Source organism: Carassius carassius, chromosome 1, assembly GCF_963082965.1.
Source record: "Carassius carassius chromosome 1, fCarCar2.1, whole genome shotgun sequence".
NCBI lineage: Eukaryota > Metazoa > Chordata > Actinopteri > Cypriniformes > Cyprinidae > Carassius > Carassius carassius.
The window spans coordinates 35,428,117-35,453,311 of record NC_081755.1 but is presented as its reverse complement, the minus strand read 5'-3'; the positions used below and the strand labels follow the sequence as shown (position 1 = coordinate 35,453,311).

Genomic DNA, 25,195 nt, shown 5'->3' with positions numbered 1-25,195 from the left:
TCATGAAAAATATAGGCTGCTATATTACGCAAAACTACCATTTTAAAAATATGTTTAAATATGACTTTTATATTTTCTTTATTTAATATAGCCTATTAAATTAATAATATATAATATTTGGAATCTTGTGATAAATGATCTTGCTGACGTGAAAAGAGAGTAAGTCGAAATGGTTTGCATGTAGTTTATGTGAATATGTAATTATTATTAATTCATGTGGGGTTTTCAGCGGCTGTTTAATGTTAGAGTAAAGTTGGTTGGCTACAATCAGGTTATGCATTTACTGTGCTGGTGTTAAATATATTAATTGTTGAACAGTTTTGTAGTACCAGAGGTTTGGTGGCTGCTTTGTGCGGGCAATGAAAGCTAATTATTCATACCCATACAATGTTATGTGATGACTCATTAAATGCATGGTAAAGCTTGAAATAACTCTGCAATGCCAAAGTACTTGTATAAATGCAAAGCCATTTTATTACAGTGTTTTTGCTTCTAAATTAAATTCTTATAGGGTTCATAAGAAGCTGCTTATCTAATATTCTAATCAACCTTTAGATATAAGCTGCTGCTTGCCTCACTTTAGCAACAGTCCTTCTGGCATGTCTCCTCCATCCTCACTCCTTTAAGATATTCTGCCCTATATACAGTATATCTTCATCCATTTAGTAGTCTCATATGGAGTAAATTGGAGCTTGAGTTGAGCCTCATCCTTGAGCGTCTCCTCTGCATACAGCAAGCCAAATACCCTGTACCAGTTATGAAGTGACATGAACATCATATTTATTCTTTAGACAAATGTAAAATGCCACTCCAGTGCATTTCACTTAAAGCCTACATGACTAACAGTGCATGATGCTGGGATATTGCTCCTAAATATTTCCTCTCGCAAAGCTGACTGTGAGAAAACATATTTTAGAGTTTAACTATTTATTATGCATTGGAATATTTATTGCACAAGATTATAGGCATTCATCGCTCAAAGTCTTTTTTTAATATAATAAATATATAATAAAAATCGAATTTGCAAAAAAACAAAAATCGTTTGACTCCTTAAGGCTTTCAGAACTGTCAGAAATGTGAGATCACATTAAATATGATATCGTCACGTTTCATTTGAATTTAATACGGTGTCTTTAGAAAGGGTGGTAGCAACAAGAGGCCTGTCTCCACCCATTCACTGCTTTCTCTGAAAAAAAATAATAATAATGTAATGGGCGCAGTAGACACTAGAGGTCTGCAAATGTCATATGGCTTCTTATAACTGATTTTCTATTATGTAACACTGGATGGCGCTGGATCACAGTCAGATGTTGTACAATATGTTGCACAGGGTTTATTTGTGCTTTTTGTAAAATTACCCCTGAGACTATTAAGCATTTATTTTGGGAGTGTCCCAAGACCCAAATGTTTTGGAAGGAACTTAGTAATTACTTGCAAAGTAAAGTTAGGATTCTTGTTAACTTTGAAGAAATTGATGTTATGTTAAGATGTTTTTCATTTGAGGGTGATAAAAATCTTTTGTTTATATTTGATTTAATTGTTATAATTTCCCGTTACTATATTCATAAGGTCAAATGGAGTGGAAAGATACCAAATTTTGAACATTTTAAAATTGATGTTAAGATATATTTAGAAACTATATCCAAAAGTAAAAACCTGAAAGCTATGAAAACTACACAGCTGTTTGACAAGTACAAGCTTTTTTTGTAAAAAGCCTTTCTAATTTTTTTATTTTTTTTTTTATTTTATTTTTATTGTTATTTTTTATTTTTTTTTATTCTCTACCCCTGACATATATGGACATGTATGGTTATGTGTACTCTTGTATGTAATATGTTTTGTTATTATTGTATTTCAATAAAAAAAAAAAAAAAAAAAAAAAAAAAAAAAAAATCAACAACAAAAAAAAAAAAAAAAAAAAAAAAAAAAAAAAAAAAAAAAAAAAAAAAAATGTTGCACAGGGTCAGTAATGTCTGGGTGAAGGATGTGCATGTATTAATGATGGTGATGATTAGGGCAAATTAGTCATTAGTATGTCATCATTTGAAATTTAAAGTGTTTTTATACTGTAAAATGACAAAGGGATAGTTCAATTGTCAACATTTACTCCCACATCACATATATGACTTTTGATTTCGTGAAACAAAAAATAAGATATTTAAAAAAAAAATCTCAATTTTTTTTTTTCTGAGGTGGTAAATTTAGTGTTAGGTAGCTGTGAATACAACACGACAGTCATGACTGGATTCTGCTCTGAAACAGGGTCTCTGTGCTTTGACTTGGATATAAGACTCTGAAAGAAACCCCATGTAGTTAAGACAATAACTATGCAGGCATTCAGGGAACAGTTTTGTTTTGTAGGCTTCATGCAGCCATTTTTGTACACTACTTTGATTACAAATCAAAGTATTCAAAGAATCAAAGAATTCAGGCTCCTTCACACTGAAGAACTGACAGCATTTGCTGGATTTGAGAGGTAAGAAAAACAAACCCGCAAGTGTTATATTATGATCTTTTTAACTTCTAAGAAAAGCAGACCCCCCCCCCCCCCCCCCCCCCCAAAAAAAATATATTAATCATAACATAGTAGACAGTGCAAGTCTGAAATGCTTAATCTTACTCTTGGAAATTTACTTTCCAATATCCATGGAGATAAATTGGCTAAATTAATTTAGACTAACTAGTATGTATTTTATGGTACTATTTTTTTGTTGTTTGTTTTATTACATTAATCAAGTGATTAATCCTATAATGTCAAATAAATGTTTATATTTTATTATTAACTAAATTGCTCATAACTCAGATACTTAATCCAGAAGAGACTATAAACTAATCACTAACAACTATCAGTTGTTGTTAGTAACATTTCTTATGTGATTTATGTGCGTTATGCCAACTAGTAAATGGCTATTTTATAGTGACATTTTGTTAATATTTGTTAGTGACAATTTGCAACAAAACGTTGACCAAAGAGCTTTACAATAATAAAAATGATTCCACAAACAGAAAACAGCAGTAGGCTGTACCAGATAAAACGTCAAAGACAATACAAGTGGAAACCATTGCCTCAACACACTGCAGTCTCAAAAGCTAAACATAAAAAAATGAGCCTTCAGACGTCTTTTTAAAAATCTTTAGAGTAGGAGCAACTCTAATGTGGGAAGAAAGACTGTTCCATCTTTTTGGAGCCACCATCGCAAAGGCCCGATCATCACCCCTTCGCTTGTACCTTGTCCTCTGAACAATTTAAATATATTGGTCAGAAGTAGTGGTGGGCCGTTATCGGCGTTAACGTGCTGCGTTAACGTGAGACTCTCATCGGGCGATAAAAAATAACGCCGTTAATCTATTCTCAAAGTTGGGTTGGGAGCTGGGTCTATACTAAGCAAGCTATGATGACTTTCACCTTGATATTTTATATAACCGACTGACTGAGGCCAGCCTAAAAAGATGCTCAGGACAGTTGACGGGCCACTGCTGCGCATAGTCACGAAAGCTTATCTTTTTCACGTGTTTTAAGCCTTACCGCTTGTCGATTTAAACATTAAAGTTCTCCTCGAAGACCCTCCTGCACCTGAACGAACAAATACAAATCGCAGTTTGAACAAACAAAAAGATGTGAAAGATCCCAATTCAGTAGGCTACTCGCGGTGTTCTGGTGTTCAGGGCTCACGCAGAGAAAGGCATCTCAAAACACTTCAAAATCGAATTTGCTTACTTTTGCTCTTGTGCCGACAAATACATACAAAATATGTCAAAATATCCACCTTGGAAATTATGCTCGAAAAAACTGTCAGTTATTTCTTAAGTGAAAGTAAACAGTTGAGGAAAAAAATGGGATGTGTATTATATTAGATGCGTTCATCGTCTCTTAAAGTGACCGCGCCTAATATAGCTGATGGCTGCTGTAATGTTAATGAAAATCACTCACTGCTCTTGACTGAATTCATTTGTAGTTTTAACAGTCAAACCAAAAATTATTCAGGCACCAGATATAATTTTGGATATATATAGCAAAACTGTAATAATGTGAGAAATGTTGAAGGTGTCTGAATAAATGTAGGTTTGATTGTATATTTAATTTTTACATTGAAGACTATCCAGTGCTATTTTACATTTAATTATTTGGTTTCTGTACCTTGACACCTACAAACTTGAAAAAAACTTAAACATTGTGTAAATAGCACAAATAAATAAAAATAAACGAACATACAAATTAAACAATTTCAGGGCCCACTGGTACAACCTTCACCAGGTCCCCGCTGACCCCAGCTACGGCCCTGCTCACGCCTGTTTCACACATACTCCGTCTGCAGTGCGTATGCAGTCCGTGTGCTTTCTCGATGTGCTTTCACACAGGACACGTTTGCAGTTCGCTACTCGGTACGTAAACGATCGCTGCACTGCTGCAGACGCAACGCTCCTGGAATGCAACTGGAATCTGTTAACATGGGTGCGTAAAAAAATATGCAATGCATACGCACTGCAGACAGAGTATGTGTGAAACAGGCGTAAGGTTGTTTGCACCTTGTGCAATGTGGAATTAGTTTACAGCTTTTTCAAGCACTTTGTGATGCATTTTGGAAACAGGAGATGAGCCCCTTCTCTGATGCACCACCTAGCTTGATAAACCCCTTCTCAAAGACTTACTGTCTGTCAATTTTATTTGGGTAACACACATATTCTGAATGCCTTCGGCAGAATTCGAATAAACCATTTTAATCTAGATTAATTTCAAGATCACAGTGAGATTAATCTAAAAAAATTAATCTATGCCCACCACTAGTCAGAAGATAGACCTAGCAGGTTTGTGTACTTGTAGGAGTTAGGACAAGTAAAAGGGGGCTAACCCATTCAAAGACTTCTATAAAAACTAGGAGCTTAAGGTCAATCCTGTAACCAGTCTAGAGAGGACAGAATAGGAGAAATAATATCCCACTAGCGAGTCCCTGTCAAAAGACAGCAGCATTCTGTTGTGATTGCAAACAATTTAGAGTTATTTGACAAACACCCACATGTAATGAATTGCAATAATAATACAAAATATGTCACGGTTCGCGAATGCACCGTCTCCAGCTGTAGTCATGTTATGTCATGTTGATTGGTTCTTGTGGGTGTTGCCACTGATCGCCTGATCAGCGGCAGGTGCATCTCATTCCACCGCCTATTTAACGCCCTGTCTTTCGTCTCCTGTTTGTCAGATCGTTGTTTGAGGTCCTCGTGTCGATGTCTGTTCGTGCTCCTGTGTTCCTGTCTTTGCTCTGTGTCCTGCTTCAGTCTTCATCGGATATTCACAGTCATTCACGGATTATCACCGCCGATCACCGATCTACCATCACCGCCATCGCTACCAACGCACTCCAACCACCTACCCACCTGTCTGTGCTGCCATCGTGGTTCCTGCGTCACTCACCAGCATTCATCCATCATACTTCTGTCAATAAACTACCTTTACTTGCATCTGCCTCCTGTCCTCCATTGTTAGCGTCACAGAACGATCTGACCAACATGGAGGCAGCGAGTAATCAACCCTCCTCTCTCGAAGCTTTCCTCAGCGCCAGTGTTCGGAGGATGGACTCCCAGGAGCGGACTCTTAACGACACTGGTCGCGCGGTTCAGGCTTTAGTGACGCAGGTGTCCGAGCTCACCCAACAGTTCCAGCTATTACGAGCTCCCACTGCGCCACTCACACCGCCTGTTCCACCAGCACCATCGGAGGCCCCCTCCCAGCCGGAACCACGCCTCCCGATTCCGGAGGCTTACTCAGGTGAACCCGATTATTGTAGAGCTTTCCTTAACCGTTGTGATATGCATTTTGCCCTCCAGCCTAGAACGTTCGCCACTGAGAGGGCCAAGGTGGCGTTCGTCCTGACCCTGCTCTCTGGGAGGGCGGCATTGTGGGGAACAGCTGTGTGGGAGAACCAGGACCCATGCTGCGCCTCGTTCCAGGCCCTCTCCGCCGAGATGAGACGGGTCTTTGATCGGGCCGCCGCAGGACGGGAGGCGGCCAGGAGGCTGGCGGAGTTGCGCCAGCACGAGAGATCCGTCTCGGACTACTCCATCGAGTTCCGGACCCTGGCGGCGGAGTGCCATTGGAACGAGGAGGCGCAGTGGGACATGTTCCTGCATGGGCTGGCTGACCGCGTCCAGAGGGAGATCTACGCCCTGGACCTTCCCCCGTCGTTCAATGGACTCATTGAGCTGGCCCTTCGGGTCGACGCACGTCTGGCACGGATGGAGAGGAGGGGGCTACTCAACACCCCATCCAGGGGACCGGCAGACGTGCGGTTCAGCGGCGGGGACGTGGCCAGCCCCGTCTACGATCACGAGCCCATGCAGGTAGGGCAAGCTCGGCTTTCCCGGGAGGAGAAGGAGAGGCGGAGGTCCCTGGGCCTTTGCCTTTACTGCGGGGGAGCCGGACATCAAGCCCACGCCTGTCCGGTAAAAGGCCAGGCCCAGTAGTACGTATGAGGCTACTATCGGGTGGGATCTCCGCCGAGAAGACCTCATCATCATCATCATCATCACCATCATCTTCCACGCTCCTCCCGGTATGGCTGCGGTGGTCAGCACAGACACATCACTGTCAGGCACTACTGGATTCCGGGGCAGAAGGTAACTTCATGGACAGCACATTAGCCCACAAGCTCCACATCCCCCTCAGACCTCTTCCGCACCACATCACGGTTCACGCCCTCACTGGTCAGCAACTTCCCACCATATCATACATCACTGAAGACATTACACTCATCACCTCTGGCAATCACTCCGAAACCATCTCTTTTCACATCCTTGACTCTCCCCTGGCACCCATTGTCCTCGGACACCCTTGGCTCCTCCTCCACAACCCTAGCATTGACTGGCTCTCTAACTCCGTTTTGTCTTGGTGTAAAAGGTGTCATGAGTCTTGTCTAGTGTCTGCCTGTCCGTCTGTGTCTGTGTCTGTGTTGCAGGAGGAGGCGGTGGATTTGTCTAACGTGCCCGCTGAGTACCTCCATCTGAAGGAAGTGTTCAGTAAGTCTCGGGCTGCTTCTCTTCCTCCGCATCGTCCTTACGACTGTGCCATAGATTTACTATCAGGTAAGTCTCCGCCTAAGGGCAAACTCTATTCACTTTCTGTTCCAGAGAGGGAGGCTATGGAGAAATATATTTCTGATTCTCTAGCTTCCAAATTCATCCGCCCTTCCTCTTCTCCTGCGGGGGCGGGGTTCTTTTTTGTGGGAAAGAAGGACGGATCTCTGCGACCTTGTATTGATTACCGGGGACTGAACAACATCACGGTAAAGAATACTTATCCTTTGCCGTTGATGTCTTCGGCCTTCGAGAGGTTGCAGGGAGCGTCAATTTTCACAAAACTGGACTTACGCAATGCGTATCATTTGGTTCGGATCAGGGAGGGGGATGAATGGAAGACCGCTTTTAACACCCCCAGAGGGCACTTTGAATACTTGGTTATGCCCTTTGGGCTCTCCAACTCCCCAGCGGTCTTCCAGGCACTCGTCAACGACGTGCTGCGAGATATGATCGATCAGTTCATTTATGTCTACCTGGACGACATATTGATTTTTTCCTCTTCTCTCCAGGAACATGTGCAGCACGTCCAACGAGTGCTTCAGAGGTTGCTAGAGAATGGGCTTTTTGTCAAGGCGGAGAAATGCGAATTTCATGCACAGTCAATTCCATTTTTGGGGTATATCGTGTCGACTGAGGGAATACGCATGGATCCCGAGAAGGTTAAGGCTGTGGTAGAATGGCCAAGCCCAGATTCCCGTAAGGCCCTACAGAGGTTTCTGGGGTTCGCTAACTTCTACCGGCGTTTTATTCTCAACTTCAGCCAACTAGCCGCACCTCTGACCGCCTTGACCTCCGCCAGAACTGCGTTCAGGTGGTCGGACACAGCTCAGGCTGTGTTCGCTAAACTGAAGAGCCGTTTCATTTCAGCCCCTATTCTGATTACCCCTGACCCTACACGTCAGTTCGTGGTGGAGGTCGACGCATCAGAGGTGGGGGTAGGAGCGGTGTTATCGCAACGTTCTCCCTTAGACGACAAGGTCCACCCTTGCGCGTATTTCTCATATCGTTTATCTCTGGCAGAACGAAATTCCGATATTGGTAACCGAGAATTGTTGGCAGTCAAGATGGCATTGGAGGAATGGCGTCACTGGTTAGAGGGATCGGGGGTTCCCTTTATAGTATGGACTGACCACAAGAATTTAGAGTACATTAGCACCGCCAAGAGGTTGAACTCCAGGCAGGCTCGGTGGGCACTTTTTTTCGGAAGTTTTGACTTTACTATCTCGTACCGCCCGGGTTCCAAGAATATCAAACCCGATTCTTTGTCGCGTATTTTTGACCATTCCGAACGCCCGTCCACTCCCGAGTGTATTTTTCCTGAGACATTAGTGGTCTCCACTCTCACATGGGAGATCGAATCGAAGGTCAGAACGGCCTTAGAAGGGGTAACGCCTCCGCCCGGGTGTCCACCGAACCGTTTATTTGTGCCGGAGGGATTAAGGTCCAACGTTATCCAGTGGGGACATTGCTCGAATGTAGCTTGCCATCCAGGGGTTAACCGTACTAGATTTTTAGTCAAGCAACGATTCTGGTGGCCACTTATGGCTCGCGACATTCACAGTTTTGTTTTGGCTTGCTCGGTTTGTGCCACTGGTAAGACTTCCAATCGGCCCCCTGATGGGTTACTCCAACCGCTGCCGGTTCCTTCGAGACCTTGGTCCCACATCGCTCTAGATTTTATTACCGCCCTCCCGCCCTCCCAGGGCAACACGGTAGTTTTAACCGTGGTGGACCGGTTCTCGAAGGCAGCCCACTTTATTCCCTTGCCCAAATTACCTTCAGCCAAGGAGACAGCGTTGACTGTCGTAGACCACATCTTTCGTTTACATGGCCTCCCGATAGATGTGGTTTCCGACAGGGGACCCCAATTTGTGGCTAAATTTTGGCAAGAATTCTGTAGACTACTGGGAGCGACTGTAAGTCTGTCCTCAGGGTTTCACCCCCAGAGCAATGGTCAAACCGAGAGAGCCAACCAAGATTTGGAAAGGGTGTTGCGATGTTTGGTCTCCAAGAATCCTTCCTCCTGGAGCCAACAATTGTCTATGGTGGAGTACGCCCACAATACCTTACCAGTATCAGCTACGGGCCTATCTCCTTTTGAGTGTAGTGTAGGTTACCAGCCACCTATTTTTCCTAGTATGGAATCCGAAGTTGCGGTCCCCTCCGCTCACGCCTTCGTCCAGAGGTGCCACCGCACTTGGACCAGAGCCCGTGAGACTCTACTCCAAGTGGGGGCGCGCACCAAGGCCAAGGCCGATCGCCACCGGTCTAGGCCTCCCGTATACGTCGTGGGTCAAAAGGTGTGGCTTTCAAACAAAAATATTCCTCTCCGGTCCGTATCTAATAAGTTGGCTCCCAAATTTATTGGCCCGTTTACTGTCACCAAGATCATTAGTCCGGTGGCAGTCTGCCTTAAACTCCCTCCTACGTACAGGAGAATTCATCCCGCTTTTCATGTGTCCAAAATCAAGCCCGTATTTCATTCTCCCATTAATCCGCCTACCCCGGTCCCTCCCCCGCCGCGTCTCGTAGATGGGGAGACCACCTATTTGGTAAATCGTATTCTGGACTCTAGAAGGAGGGGACGCGGATTTCAGTACTTGGTGGACTGGGAGGGTTACGGTCCGGAGGAGAGAAGTTGGGTACCTGCTAGGGACATCCTGGATCACTCCCTTATCGATGATTACAATCGACAGGTAAGAGATTCTGGGGACGCCAGGAGGCGTCCTTAGGAGGAGGGGTACTGTCACGGTTCGCGAATGCACCGTCTCCAGCTGTAGTCATGTTATGTCATGTTGATTGGTTCTTGTGGGTGTTGCCACTGATCGCCTGATCAGCGGCAGGTGCATCTCATTCCACCGCCTATTTAACGCCCTGTCTTTCGTCTCCTGTTTGTCAGATCGTTGTTTGAGGTCCTCGTGTCGATGTCTGTTCGTGCTCCTGTGTTCCTGTCTTTGCTCTGTGTCCTGCTTCAGTCTTCATCGGATATTCACAGTCATTCACGGATTATCACCGCCGATCACCGATCTACCATCACCGCCATCGCTACCAACGCACTCCAACCACCTACCCACCTGTCTGTGCTGCCATCGTGGTTCCTGCGTCACTCACCAGCATTCATCCATCATACTTCTGTCAATAAACTACCTTTACTTGCATCTGCCTCCTGTCCTCCATTGTTAGCGTCACAAAATAATAATAATAGATTTAATGACTGCATTTATGTGTTTATCGAATATGAGGGTATTTTCAAATAATACCCCTAGATTTTTGACCACAGGTTTACAAAAAGGAGTCAGCTCACCTAAATTTTACAGTTCAGAAGCGTTAGGACCTCCAAACTAAACAAGTTCTGGCTTTCTCTCATTTAAATGTAAGTTCTATAGATCTTCATTACAGGCTACTAGTGACTACTGGATTATTTATAAATTCAAAATAATTACTTGTAGCATAAAACTACTTATATCTTACTAGTTCGTCTCAAAGACTAAGTTAAACGGGTTCCATATAGTGCTCAGAGTTATGTTTTTGCCCTGGTGTAATCCACTTATGGCACGTCATGTAATTTACAAAACAAGATCGTTACAAAGTTTCTAGTGCCAGCTAGAGCAGGGGCGGGTCTACGTGGTGGTCAGGGGGGGCACCGCCCCCCCCCCCTGAAATTCGATTGGCCACCCTAGGTGCCCCCCCTATAAGATGTCTTGTGATTGGTTCATTTTATGGCCAATCATTTTATAGACTCTACTGAAGTTCGCGATTCAAAGAAGTGCAGCGTCGTCAAACAACGCTCGTCGCGGACTTGGACTTTTACTTTATCAAGTGTGGGAAGTCGACACTAGTCGGATCATTTTACCGACTCTGACTTTTGAGTCGCATTCAGCAAAATGAACAAATCTTTTTCGAGTCATTTCGTTCATTTTAGCAAAATGTAATTAAAATGTTACGTGTTACTTCCCCAACACAGTTCTTACGTAAACGTTGATCACACTACAAACAACACAAAACTAAAATGCTATAAAGATACAGAAAAGATTAATTAATTATTTACCTGGGTCTTCAGTCTGTGATTAACTCACCTCTTGTCTGACAAGTCTTCAGGAGGTTCAGATCATTCCTTAATCACGTGACAGCCCCATACGCTATTTCTCACATTTCTGTCACTGTTTTTGTTACTGTTTCTTCAGAATCTGTGGTGTGTTATTATTTTATAAATAAATAAAACCTTGTTATAAATAAAATATTGATTAATTTGTATTTTTAAATGTCTATCAGTAAATAAACAATAGGCTATATAATAATATAATAATCCAAGTATTTATAGCCTAGTTTAATTTTTAATCCAATTTTGAGTTTGCTGGTATAATAATTGCTTTTCCTAGGCAGACTTGACAAATTGGTCTAATATATGTATAAGATGCTTGCTAAAAAAAGGACATAGTGACATAAATTAAAAGCAAATAACATTTTGAATCCTAAACAAGTAACACTACAGTTCTATAGTATAATCTGAAGGGTGAACTCAAAAGACATAAATCATACAACAAGGTAATTTTTGAAGATTAGAATCCACTGTAAAAAAAAAAAAAATTCAAAGTTATGTCGCCGTCGAGAGACGACTGGTTCTTCCCTAGTTCAAGAACGACACATCACAAGACACCAAAAAAAGAGATGGTAGGTAACCTTTATGTATGGTTTATGTTTGTATGGTTTCCTCAGATCAATGTTTTTACCCCGTCAGGCTCTGCTCGCGTTGGTTGATTTCAATCGAATTCAGTCAACTCTTAATAACACACAATTAAAGTAAAATACGCTGGGCGCTATCAAACAATAAACAGTCATGGTGATTTGCATATTTTGTATAAGTTTATTTTGTGACAGTGACCACATAGCAAGATTGCACCAAATGACAATATGCACAGAATGTTCCATAATAATAATTGTCTGGTGACACGTTACTTGTTAATGCATGAGAGTAAGTCAGATCAAATAATCAAATTCAAATTCAGTCAAATTGTCATTCCTAACTTAGTCATTTACACGTGAAATGACATGGATGCATTCTGTGCATTTCATTCACAATTAGATTTTTTTTTTTTTTTTTTTGAGATTGAGATTGAAGGCAGGGAAGAGAGCTGTGCCAAGCCATGAAAAGAAGTAAAGATATAGGGAGTTTCTTTTAAAGAAAAAAAGAAAACAATAATTTATTCTCAAATGTAACTTAATGGATATATACAGGGATGACAAAAAATACATTAATCAAAAATGTGCTTTATTACTGAATTTGTTTACAAGTAACAAGTTAAAAAAATAATAAAATCAATAGGATTTACGTAGGCTAATATACTGTAGTATTTAGCTTTTTTTTTTTTTTTGGTCACTGGCGGCCACCCCATATGGAGGCAGTGCCCCAGCATGCCCCCCCCCCCCCAGTGAAAATGCTCTAGACACGCCCCAGAGCTTGAGGACAAGGTAGATTTCATCAGCATGTGTTGTGATACGTACAGCAGTGCATACACGCATGTGGTTGTCAGCAGTGGAATAGGGGGGAGTTCCTACAATTTGGGACCGCCCTCTGGATGAAACGGAGCCATTTACCACAGCAATGTCCACCCAATCCGAGGCTGGGGAAATGCACATTGCACGCTCCTTGCGAAGACCCATGGCAGCACAGAAAAAAACGGTGCGAGACCTACGGAGCGATGGCACCGCCGACTGATGCGCCTCCAGCACCGCCTCACGGATCCCAGGAAAACCCGCTCTTGGGAATTTTAAATAATCAATGATTTTGCATTTTCGACTGCATCGCATCAGATCCGCTCACGCCAACAAAACGTGACTGGAGCTGAATTATCTGATGATGACTTTCTAGAATAGACTGTTCAGTTTTGGCCATCGCTACACCGACTGAAAATCCGATCCATCATCGATACATTAATCGCAAGTCCGTCACCGTGGTGCTTAAATTCCCCTCTAGACACCGGAACACGAGCATCTGTGATTCGCAGGATCCAGCTGCACCAGCTCTATAGTATTCCAGCTCCCTTCCGCCACTGTGCATCATCATCATCGCGCCCTGCAGCTCCATCGCAAGAGGGAGGATCCGCAGAGGAGCTCTCCGGGCAACACTACACACATTCAGAGGATGCTTTGGGTGTAAAATAAATAACGATGGGAAAAGATCAGGAATTACTGCAAGCGGTGAAGACTGAGGACCTGATGACGGTGCAGAAGATCCTGCAGAGGCCCAAACCTGGGAAAGCAAGTAGGTTTTGCTTGATTTAAAAAAAAAAAAATAATAATAAAAATGTACGTTATTGCTTGCCATGTTGTTATGGCTGATAGTGGCAAGAGAGATCGTGAGTAGTTGGATCACTTTCAGATGAGAAGGCAAACACTTACCTTTAATTATGGCAAGAGCTGTTTAGATGTCACCCAAGCAGTTTGGAGATAGCAAAATATGTTGTGTTTTGGGTGCTGATGTCCTCATCAAGTTTCTTAACTAGCTTAACCATCAAGGTCAGTCATTTTGGTGCACGTCTTGGTTTCGGTGGTCCAGACCAGTAAGGAAATTCATTACTTGACTGAGCTGGTCTTTTCAGCAGGAGAGAGGTTCCCAATGTGATTATGGAACACATCCGATCCTGATGAGCATCACATCTGCTTGAATTCACGTTTATCAGTGAATTTTGAATAATTCTGAATCCCCCCCCCCCCCCCCCCCCCAGTTATTCACTTGATTTGCAATGTGCAAATTATTCTGATGTTTTCAGTGCTCATTGTGCATGAGCTTTATGTGAACATCAATGAGCATGTTCTGGAAATTAATGTCTTTCAGGAGGCAGAAAGTCCTAGACACAGCTGTCTGGTAAACATGAAATATTTTTGTAGTTGAGAAAAAAAGAATTCCCCAGTGAGACCCTGATTTGCTTGAAAGTTTCATATTTTCAGTTGAAAAGCGAGCGTGAACATTTATATGCCCACCTGGATTGAGTATCTCATTGAAGTTCTGCTTTGAACACCACAAACTGAGGTGGCTGCATCTCAGAATGCATTGTGCTGGCCTGCTCTCTATCTCCTCCACCGCATCTGTGACATTATCAACAGCATCTCACACAACAGCTCGACTGAGATTTCTTTGTCTTACATGCCTGTCTGCGCAGAGCGTGTTCGGATTAGAAGAACCCTGGGGGCTCAAGGAAGAGAGCCACGGCCGTCACGACGCTCCTCTAAGTACCAGGCTCTGTCTCGGCACTCGTCTCCTTTCCCCCCCTTGCCTGTGCTCCAGTGTGGCAGCAGCACACTCCTGCTCGGCTAAACACTGCCCCCTGTAATGATGGGGTGAACGAGCATGAGGTGCATCCACATCACTGCACTTTCACAATAGCAGAAAGAGAAACGAGCTGCCAGTGAGCTCCATCACTTGGCTTCATGCCACTGAAGCAACACACAGATTTATGCTGTAAACTATGACAGCTTTTTGGCACTGAATGTGTGTGAGGCTGCTCTGTGGGAAAAACACTGACTGTGATATAATCTTGGAGTACTATGTCTTTTATAGTCGGTCGTTTCAGGTCATGATTTGTTATTGTAAGTCCTTACACTTATATTATGAAGAATACAGGTGTTTTGAGAGCTGCTCTTTAATAAATCTGTGTGGAGTTCATATGTTTATGAAATGAAGTAGAGTTTTACAGACAAGTATTATAAATTTCACACAAAAACAATCAGCTTCTTTAAACCGAGAGTAATACGTCTTTGTAAAAGTGTCGGGTGGCTTTAAGCTCGGTAAAGCTCCACCACAGTATTGGAAACACAAAGCTACCCAGAAGCCAATTAGTTCCAGTCACAGTAACTGCAGTCTCCTGCTTGACAGTGATTGGTTGTGCTGGATGCTGTCTGGGCTCTGTATCAAAGTTTTGGTCAATTGACTGAAATACTGTACCTGCTTTTGTTTTGTACAAAAAATCCAATGATGATAAAAACCATAGCTTTTTCATTCAAGATAATAATGAATGTAGCTTTGAACAACCAAGCGGCTGGTAGCTGGACCTTTTGGCTTTGAGAACATTTTGGTTTTACCAAAATATATCTGGAGATGCACATGATTCTTAAACATTGAAACATTTACAGAAGATGGCAGATAGTGGTTCCTTTATACATTTGTAAACATTTTAGTATTCATTTAGAGTGTATTCCTGGCTGGTGCTAGTACATTTACATTAAGCCAGCATTTAATTTAATTACAAATTACAAATGAACTCATGATGAACAGAAGCAGAAAATAATGTAGCAGCATTGTGCTGTAGAATTACAGTTATTATCTGTGTATGGAAGTAATCTTTCATTTCCTAGTAACACATTTAAAGATGAATTCTAATGGTTTGGTTTCCTGTGCTGGTGCTCAGGTTCCCATCATGCATTGTGTCATTAATGAATAATGCAGTTGCATTTGCAGGTTTATTTTGTATTTGTTGTTGTTGTTGTTTTTTTGGTTGTAATGCTCAGTAATGTTTAAATCTGAAATTGTTTAATTGTGAGGTTTGTATGCTGTTGTCAAATGTTATTTGGTAGTGCATACTTCTGTACTCAATATTTTTGTACATTATTGCCACATTGTATGTTAGTATGCATGCATCTTGCAAAATATTGGCAGTATGATGATGGGAGTTCAGAAAACATCATAAAACATCCCCCAAAAACTGAAACGAAGCTGCTGCCCAAGCTCATATTTGCAGTCACTGCCCGTCAATATTAAGAAGGTGGCGTGGAGCCCTGTAATCATTACTTCCACTGCTTAGTGTGATGATTGAGTTACAGTGCAGATGGCTTTAAGTGAGTCGCAGAGAGAGAGAAAGAAAAGAGGAAAGAGTGCTGGGAGGGAAAGCAAGGGAAGCAGAAATAAGACTGCAGAAAGCCATCAGTTACTCTGACTCTCGTGCAGATGTCTCACGTCGAGGCATTTGTTTCTCAATGGGGGTGAACCTGTTTTTTTTTTGTTTTTTTTTTTGTCCATTAATCTGCAGTATTGTGGTCTGTATACGGAGGTGTTAGTGTGTATATGAGCCCAGAGGGAGCGTGAATTTGAAAGAGTGTTTCCAGACGATATCTGCACAGCATTTTTCCATGTATTCAGCACATTCTCCACCTTTTCCACAAGCATTCGCTGCAGAAGCCTACAGAAAGAGCATCTGGAATATAGTATATCTCATTGCAGTAAATTGCTGATAGTTTCATTAGAATGAAGCGAGTGAAACATTGCAGAGCGTGACTCAACATACTGATGAAGGCATGACGGGATGGGTTATCTCTTCTCCACCTCTACAACCTGTTCACATATCCCAGCAGCAATTAGAGCCGAGCTATTTTAGCAGTCGAAACATATGGGGTCCCTAAGGAGAAAAAACTCAGATGGTTGTAGGCCTCGCTCATTCTGCTTTCCTAAGCCGGCTTGATTCTGGCGTTTTGGAGTGAAACAAATCTGGTGAGAAAATGAATGCGGTTGGGTTGAAGTGCTAGATTGATGGATGACTCTCAGCTCACCGAAGTAATGATACTGTTGAAATTGGTAGGATGTGGTTGGAGGATGTTTTTTTTCTGCATATTTATAAGCGCAGAGCTCAACGGGTTTGTCAGGTGGTTGGAAATCCGCTGTAGTGGATATCCATGGAGATATCTGACATACTGTATGTGTGACCGTCCAGGACAAGTGTAAATGTAATGTGGGTGGTTGACATGACACAACATGATTATTACATATTCAAAGATTATATAACAAAATCTGAATTCACTCAAAGCATCAAAATATTAATTTGCAGTGATCCTCCATGATGTTTTCTCTTTTCTTTCTTGAAAACTAATAATGAAATGAAATTCTAATTTTAAAATTAAACAATATGAAGGCATTTGGGTCAGTTCAGGAGTAGTGAAACAACTGGTTAAGTGTGAAAGTTTTGTTTTTGTAGTGAATGTTTTTGGTATTGGTTCAGAAAGACAATCACATATTATTATAACATTATTATAAAAATATTCCTAATTTGTTCATATTCAAGCTATATGTTTATGAATTTTATATTAGATATAAAATATTAGTCTAAGTAACGGGTAATTTACTTCCAAAATTGATATTTATTTAGTTGCCTTTGAGTTGAAGCAACATTTGACAACCACAAAGCGGTTTCTTAGTTTCTTATTTTTTAAATTCTTTTATAGTATAATTGAATATTTTATATAGTATGATATTCAAAATACGTTTTCAAAAGCAAATCATTAACAGTTTATTTGATTAATAACTGCTAATTAGCATGTAAAATGTTCTCTTTATCATTTTACAGTGAGGCTCAATTCAATAACATTGAATTACAGTGTTACCTAATTGAGTATAGTTTTCATACAATTCTTACAGTTTTCATACAGTTTATATGCATTAAATATCATAAACTAACAATAAACAACTTTTTTCAGCATTTATTTATCCAGGTTAATGTTAACTTTCTGTTGTTCTTTAATTCATGTTCCTTCATAATGCATCAGTGTTAATTGATATTATTTCAAATGCATTAGTATATGTTGAAATGAACATTAAACAGGATTAATAAATGCTTTAAATGTATTGTTAATTGTTTTTAATTTTTATTTGCTATTTCATGGTGCATTAATTATTGCTTTAATATATCTTCACTGTTCTCTTATAAATATATACATTATAAATGTAGTTCTGCCACACCAGATTTAAAAAGTTGTAGTTGTTGTGAAAAGTGATCAGGTATCAGTTATCTCAGTATTTGTAATACAGCAATAGTTCAATGAGAGAATGTCAGCCACCCATTGTCCTGTTTTTGCCTTGGTCCCCTGGAGCATTTACAGCACATGACCTTAATCTGGGGACCTGACCCACATAATCCTGAAGGTAGAGGGGGCGACAGAATTCTTAAACACATTAACTGTTGCTGATTCCTCCCAGCATGCTCCTGCACTAGTCTGGTATGTATAAATGTGCTTATCACTATCACTTTGATCAGACTCCCCAGCACGGTGCACATTAAATCTGTTTACATTTCATTATAATAGCCTTAAGTGTATAATTATGTTGTTTTGATGATAAACCCATAGTATTCATACATAACAAAATCAACTAATTGATAGTCTAAATGGTCAAAAAAACGCCCTTGTACAGTTTTGAGAGTTGTGAGAAGAAACAGGAGATGAAGACTTACAGCTGTTATGTAACCTCACACAGTGAAGTCGTGGGTATAGTGGAGGTGGGCTGACAGAGAGAGAGGCTGGAAAGTGGACCGTGTGTTTTGTCATTTCTTATATGCCGCAGTGCTAAAGAATATCACCTGAAAACCGGAAATGATCATTGAAACTGAATTTTGAGAAATTAAATAAATGCAACTTTAAATGCACTACAGCTCACATGGTTATGAATACTTTGCAGTGGTGTAATGTTTAGGGTTTTTTTAATGACAATTTTAACACTTTTTTTTAACAATCCAGTCCTTCAAGTACCTTCTTATTTTTTCATATAAAATATCCTGATACACTCTGAAATATATTCCATTCAGTTACCTCAGTAACAACATTTCTGCTAAACCTTCTTAGTTGTATACGTTTCTAATGAAGGCACTGTAGCAGTCATTTGTCATAATGCTAATAAAGAATCCTGATTGATATTGCGGATCTTCACATCCAGATGTTGGACTGGGGTGAGCTGACCGACAGGCAGGTGTGAGGAGAATTGTGGCCGCCTGCTGAGAAAGAGTGCAGATGTCTCTGTCTGCTGGAACTAGAGTCTGCTTGGGCTACAACAGATGAGCAGATCACATATCCAGGAAACCTGAATCCATCTGATCCTTACGGCCTAAGGCATGATTAAAGTTTCTGTCTGGAGTGTGCATGAGGCGATCTGGCTTGATATGTGTTCACAGGCGTGTAGCAGCTATTATAATTGAGGAGGAAATTTGCACAATATAGTGATGCATGATCAATTGGTACCATGTCATATGTAGTCAAATGGAAGAGTTATTTTAAATTGTAGTACTATTATATACATAAGAGACTTCTTCATATATATATTCACAGTATAACGTGATGTCTAAATTGACTTTGTGCATCTGCTTTGCAAAAGAAAAAGTAGTGAAGATGGGTTTGCCATATTGCATTATAGGAGATGCACCGAATATTAGGTTGTGCTGCTTTGAAGGTTCAGAACAGGTGGGCCTGTTCAGGGAACAAAATATTTTTCTGACAGAATTTCAGACATACTGTCAAAATAGCTTCCCACACATTTTCCTAGTGTCGTCCGTGCTTTCCTGTCTCCCAACTGTAGGATTGTTTCATTTTTATGATTTTTTTTCCTATTCAATAAACCTCTTGCCGCTCATCAGATCACACTTTCCCAGAGGGGGCGAGTGGAGTCAGGCATTTGTCTCAGGCACGGACTCAGTCTGTTGAGGAAATGGATGTTTCTCCCCCTCGTGACATTAATCTTCCTCCCAGTGTAGCTCCAAGTTATTTCAATCCAATCCAGTCTGTGAATTAATTCTCTCCACTCAGCCCCGCTTTTAATAAATCATAACTCGCACTTTGTGTTAAATTAGTCACGCGCATGGCAAAGGTTTCAACTCTGAACTGTTTTCTTTGCCTATTCTCTTTTAGTGATAATGAATTTTCTAATGGATTCCTGATGATGTCATGTATCACATCACTCAAGCAGATGGGATAAAAACACATTTTCCCAAGCTTTTCCATTTGAGGAGTCCACATGGCTTGAAAAGGCAATTAATGTTATTAAAATAGTCAAATTTTCCTTTTTTATTTTCATTCAACCTTTTTTGTCCTAACTCGCTATGCACAGACCTTAGTAAAAACTTTACTGTAAAAATGGATCTAATGAAACTTTATTGTAGAGTTATTCAGCTGTCATTGTTTCTACAATAAATAAAGGGCTTGTAGATGCTTTAATGAGAACAATCAACAGGATGTTCGCATGAAGATGAAATTGTTTGTGTTGTCTGATGTTGAAGGTTAAAAAGAGTATCATGGAGACTGTCTACATTTGCTATTTGACAACTGAAGCCTGTTTACACTAATTAAATATCTAGTCATTGTGCTATTGGTTTGTAGTAGGTATTCATGCTCCATACCATGATACAGTATCTAACTGTATCTGCACTGCTATTATAATCACCGTATTTATTGTGACACACTTCCACTGCTCATTTGCATAAAGTTCATTGTTGATAAATCAAGTTGAAATATTAATGTTATACTTTAATTTCATTAACAATGCACAAAAAAAGATTTCCAAAGTTTTCACTCAGCAGTATAAATGTATTTTGTAAATAGGAACAAAGTTTGATTTTGATGGCTGCATCACTCTCCAAAAAAGTTGGGACTGAGGCACGTTTAACACTGTGTCACATCAACCTTCCTTTTAATTACAATGTTTCATTGTTTGGGAACTGAAGATAAGAATCGTTAGTTTTGCAAGCAAAATGTTTGTCCAGTCTCGCAAGTCTTCAAACAGTCTGTGATCGTCATTGTCTGATTCTCCTTTTCATTACTGGTCATACATTTTCAATACGAGTCAGATCTGGTCTGCAGGTAGGCCGGTCTAACACATTCACTCTGTCTCTACGATACCACGCTGCTATTGCACATGCAGAATGAGAGGGCATTGTCTTGATCTAATAACCATAGACTTCTTATGAAAGTCATCCTCTTGATGGCAGCGTATGTCTCTGTACAATCCCACTATGTGCCTCCATATCAATAGTACCTTCTCACATATTGAAGTCACCCATGCTGTGTATACACCCTATATCATGACAGACCTTTGCTTTGCTTCTGTTGCTAATGAAAATCTGGATGGTCCCTTTGGTCTTTGGGACTGAGATCTTGAAAGCCATTTTTTCCCAGAAACAAGTTGAAATGTGGACTCATCTGAGCACAGCACACATTTTCACTTGACTTTTTGACTATCTGAGATGAGCTCTGGCCCAGAGAACCAGGCAGCATCAAGCATATAATTGATGTATGGCTTTCTCCTAGAGTAACACATATTCAAGTTGCATTTCTTGATGCAGCAGCAGACTGTGTTCTGTGACAGTAGTTTGCTGAAGAACTCCTGAGCCCATGTGGCTATATTTAACACCGCAGCATGAGGGTTTCTTGCCAGTGCCATCTGAGGGCTCAAAGGTCAAGAAAATTTTCCTGCCTTGCCCTACATGTACTGTGATTTCTCTGGATTCCCTGAATCTTTTCACAATATTATGTATGGTAGTTGGTGAGATGCCTAAATTCTTTGCAATTTTGCACTGCAAATGTGATTTTTGATTTGTTTGTCACTTCTCTCGTGTAATTTGGCACAAAGTGATGAGCCATGATCCAGCTTTGCATGCAAAGACCGAGATGCTCCTTTTATACCCAAACATGATACCTTGACCTAATACCATTTCACCTGTTTACTGTGAACGGTTTCAAAACAGTATAACGTGGATATTCTATAACCTTTTCACTTTTATTTTGCCTCTGTCCCAACTTTTTTGGAGAGTGATGCAGCCATCAAAAACAAAATTTCTTCATATTTACAAAATACATTTACACTGGTCAGTGAAAACTTTGGAAATCTTTTCTTTGTACTTTTGTCATTTAAATAAAAGTTAAAGAGAATTAACAAATCACAGATTCTTGATTTTATTGCATTTTACAAAATGTCCCAACTTATCTGTCATACATAAGAAAGTCAGTCGCACTTTATTTTAAGGTCCAATTCTCATCATTAGCAAACCATTAACTACAACCTTTACCTAAAAAAAACTCCTAATAATCAGTAAGGTAGTTGTTAAGGATTAGGGATGTAGAATATGGTCATGCAGAATATGTGCTTTATTAAGTAATAATACACAGTGAATATGTTTATAATAGGCATGCTAATAAGCAACTATTGTGACAATTGGTCCGAATATTAAACGGTTATCAGAAAGTCATCAAATGCGGACAGAGATTAGGGTAGATAATGACACAAATTTCATTTTATGGTGAAATGTCCCTTTAAAAGTACAAATCAGGAATATAACAAGTAAGTGTTAGATAGACACACAAACAAATCCATGGGAAACCGAATGTAAAATTGAGCCGACTGCTGGCATTGCAATTATTAACGAAGCTTCACAGCTAACAATTGAAATACTATATTCCCAAGCTCATTCATATTTTGTTGTGTCTTTTGACTCTGATTATCTCATTGTATGTCTGTTCACCCCACCCTGAGAACTATATCCATGGTGATTACTTACAAAAATGGGCTATTGTGGCAGCTTGCACTTCCAGTTTCAGCCAAGAGTCAGTTTCATTGTCAGTGCCCTTGTTTGGATAGATGAGAAGCCACACTGATAGCGCTGCATGAATATATGAGAAATTTACTGAATATATTAGCAATGTACTGCAAGCTCCTTATCAACATCCAGCTATCAGTGTGCACTATCTTAGAGCACAGCTCCAGCTGCTAGCTAAAGTGCAATGTTAAGCTTAAGTGGAGGCACTTCAGGAGTTTGACAAGGTCTATGCAGTGGATGGGAGAGACTGTGCTGCAGAGAGTCCACTGGAGAATGGAAGATAACAGAAGGCTGTCCTTTTACTAGCCTTTAACTTGACTCACAAATGTTTATCTCTGGACAGTTGGTCACAACACCACTGGTGAAATCCATTTTGTTTTATTTTTATATACTATAGTTTATGTTGATATATATATTATTATGTACAATATTATTATGTATATATATGTTATGTACACTCTACATTGTTTTTGTTTGTTTGTTTTTTGGACCAGAAAAAAGTAGACAAATTATATATATATATTTATCAGTTAATTAGTAATCACAAATAAAAATATAGCTATTTATTCATAATATAGAATTTGTATTAGTAAATAGTAGTATTAAATTGACATTTTTTTTGTTCTATTTATTTATATACATTTTTGTTAAGTGATTATTTGTATTATCATATTGTACATTTAGATTTTAAGTTTAAAAAACGGTAGGTTGTCTATGATTGACTGATCGACAGATTTCCCCACAGTTTGCTAGATTTTTAACCATTGACGTCCTGAGGATAAGATGTTCTATAGTCGTTCCAGACAACGATTAATCAGCTGGGTTTGAGTGTCTGCTGATGCAGCATTAAAGCACTTCATTACATGGATGAGTGGTCTTAATCTATCCTGCCAGTCCTTAAACCACAGAGCCCTCATTACTGCTACTCCACAGGCTCAGCCTCCTCTCTCAGTATCCATCCTGCAAGACCACAGACTTAATCTCAGTCCAATATACCATTTCCTCCAATACAGACATTGGCCCGATTTTATTTTCACTGGCTAACTACACTTTTGGAAAATGGGAGTGGGCTTGAGTAGTCCTGACCCCCTATCCTGTGTAGCACAATGCAAGAAGCCCTATCATAGACAGGAAGTAGTTTGGTTTCTGGCACATGGAAAAAGCACTTTGTGTTCAATGATTTCATTTTTACCCAGGCAGTCCCTAACATTTGTAGACTTAAGACTTGTAGATTTGGCCCATAAAGTCTGAGTGCAATTAAGATGACTAATCTCAAAAAGTGAACAGCTGGCATTACAGAGAGGACTTTTTCATTGTATGCATTCAAAAAATGCTTTCTTTTTGGAACTGGATGGGTTGACAGTGTCCTGTCCCTAGATCTGTGTACTCTCAGAAAATGTTTCCAAAACAAAGAGGATGCTTTCATTATGACAATAACTTGGATAAGGTTTGAATGTCTATATATCTTGTCAACTAATGGAATTTATGATTTCTGCTGGATGTGTTCTGCTCGGGGTGACCCTGTGGTGTTGGCTCCTCGCGGACATTTGTCAAACGCTCTGTAATGGAAAATGAGTGTCAGTATTTTGAAATAATTCTAAGGGATTGCACATAATAAGCCAAATCCTGCTGACATGCTTTTCAGCGAAGCACAACAAGTAGCACTAGATTCAGAAAGAGTCCTGCGTGCAGTTCAGAATGATTTTATAGGGATAGTTCACCCAAAAAATGACTATTCTGTCATTAATTACTCACCATCATGTCATTCCAAACTTGACTTTCTTTATTCTGTGGAACACAAACGAAGATATTTTGAAAACATGAGGGTGAGTAAATGACAGAATTTAGATTTTTGGGTTACCTATCCCTTTAAGTAAAGAAATATCAATTTAAACTAATTTTAAGTTGTAATACAACATGAAGACTCCGTTCCCTCACTCCAAGTCATGAAAGACGTAACATCTTTTGTAGTTACTCTGTCTGACTGATGCTGAATCAATGAGAAGTCAGTCATTGTTATTCAGAAAATGCAGTGAAATATTGCTTATTCCCAATACATATAATAAAGCATGGTTAATTATCTCTAGAACTTGACTATGAATTATAAGCTTAGATAAATCTTTTGCTGCAAAAACAGAGTACTTGTGTGCACTTGCATATGCGCGCACACACACGGGTCTCCGTAATTTGAAGTTGTGATTTTAATTAGGATAGCATTAATGATACAGGAGAGGCTGTAATTTGCTGGTGGGTAATAGATCTATGAAATAAGCAATACAGCCTCATTTGACCCAGCATTTTTTATAGTTGTTGTGTGAACTGTGCAAAGAATAGACATAGGACTATGATACAATATTTTTTAACTAAGTTACAATTAAATGTGCCTGTACACAAACTAAAATATGATGATATTTTGGCAATAGCTCCATGGAAACAGGCCTTAAGGATTCAGGGCTACAAAGCTGTTGATAAAGCTTACTGAGTGTGTGGGACAAATCAAGGCTGTGCTTTCGTAAATCTTGGAGTGACCATGATGGGATGTGCAAATCCTAGGTCACTGGCATATCTTTGTCTTGTTTACTCTCAATCTGTTTTGACCTTTCTGTGTCTGTCTGGTTTTTTTTTTTTGTATCATCTCCTCTCTTGCCAAATTCTGAATTCTTATACTTTTATATAGTATACAATGCAGAACTTACTGTTTAATTATTAATTATGCTTGTTGATATGTTTTAAGTATGCATGTGTGTAGTATTAATACATTTCCAGACATATTAATCCAGACT

General features: G+C 40.1%; 1 protein-coding gene across 9 annotated transcripts in view; it reads left to right on the top strand.

Moving 5' to 3' along the window:
• Positions 1-25,195, top strand: part of LOC132148031 (caskin-1-like) — a 115,574-nt gene that overhangs the window by 17,003 nt on the left and 73,376 nt on the right. For 3 of the 9 annotated variants that reach the window (XM_059557133.1, XM_059557130.1, XM_059557128.1), the window contains exon 1: positions 12,587-13,336. The exons of 5 other annotated variants lie outside the window; for them this stretch is intronic. In XM_059557133.1, the coding sequence (XP_059413116.1) occupies positions 13,243-13,336 (94 nt within the window). In that variant the 5' untranslated portion in view covers positions 12,587-13,242. Of the gene's footprint in view, positions 1-12,585; positions 13,337-25,195 lie in introns of those variants that run through there. One more of the 9 variants, XM_059557136.1, reaches the window with a different exon arrangement.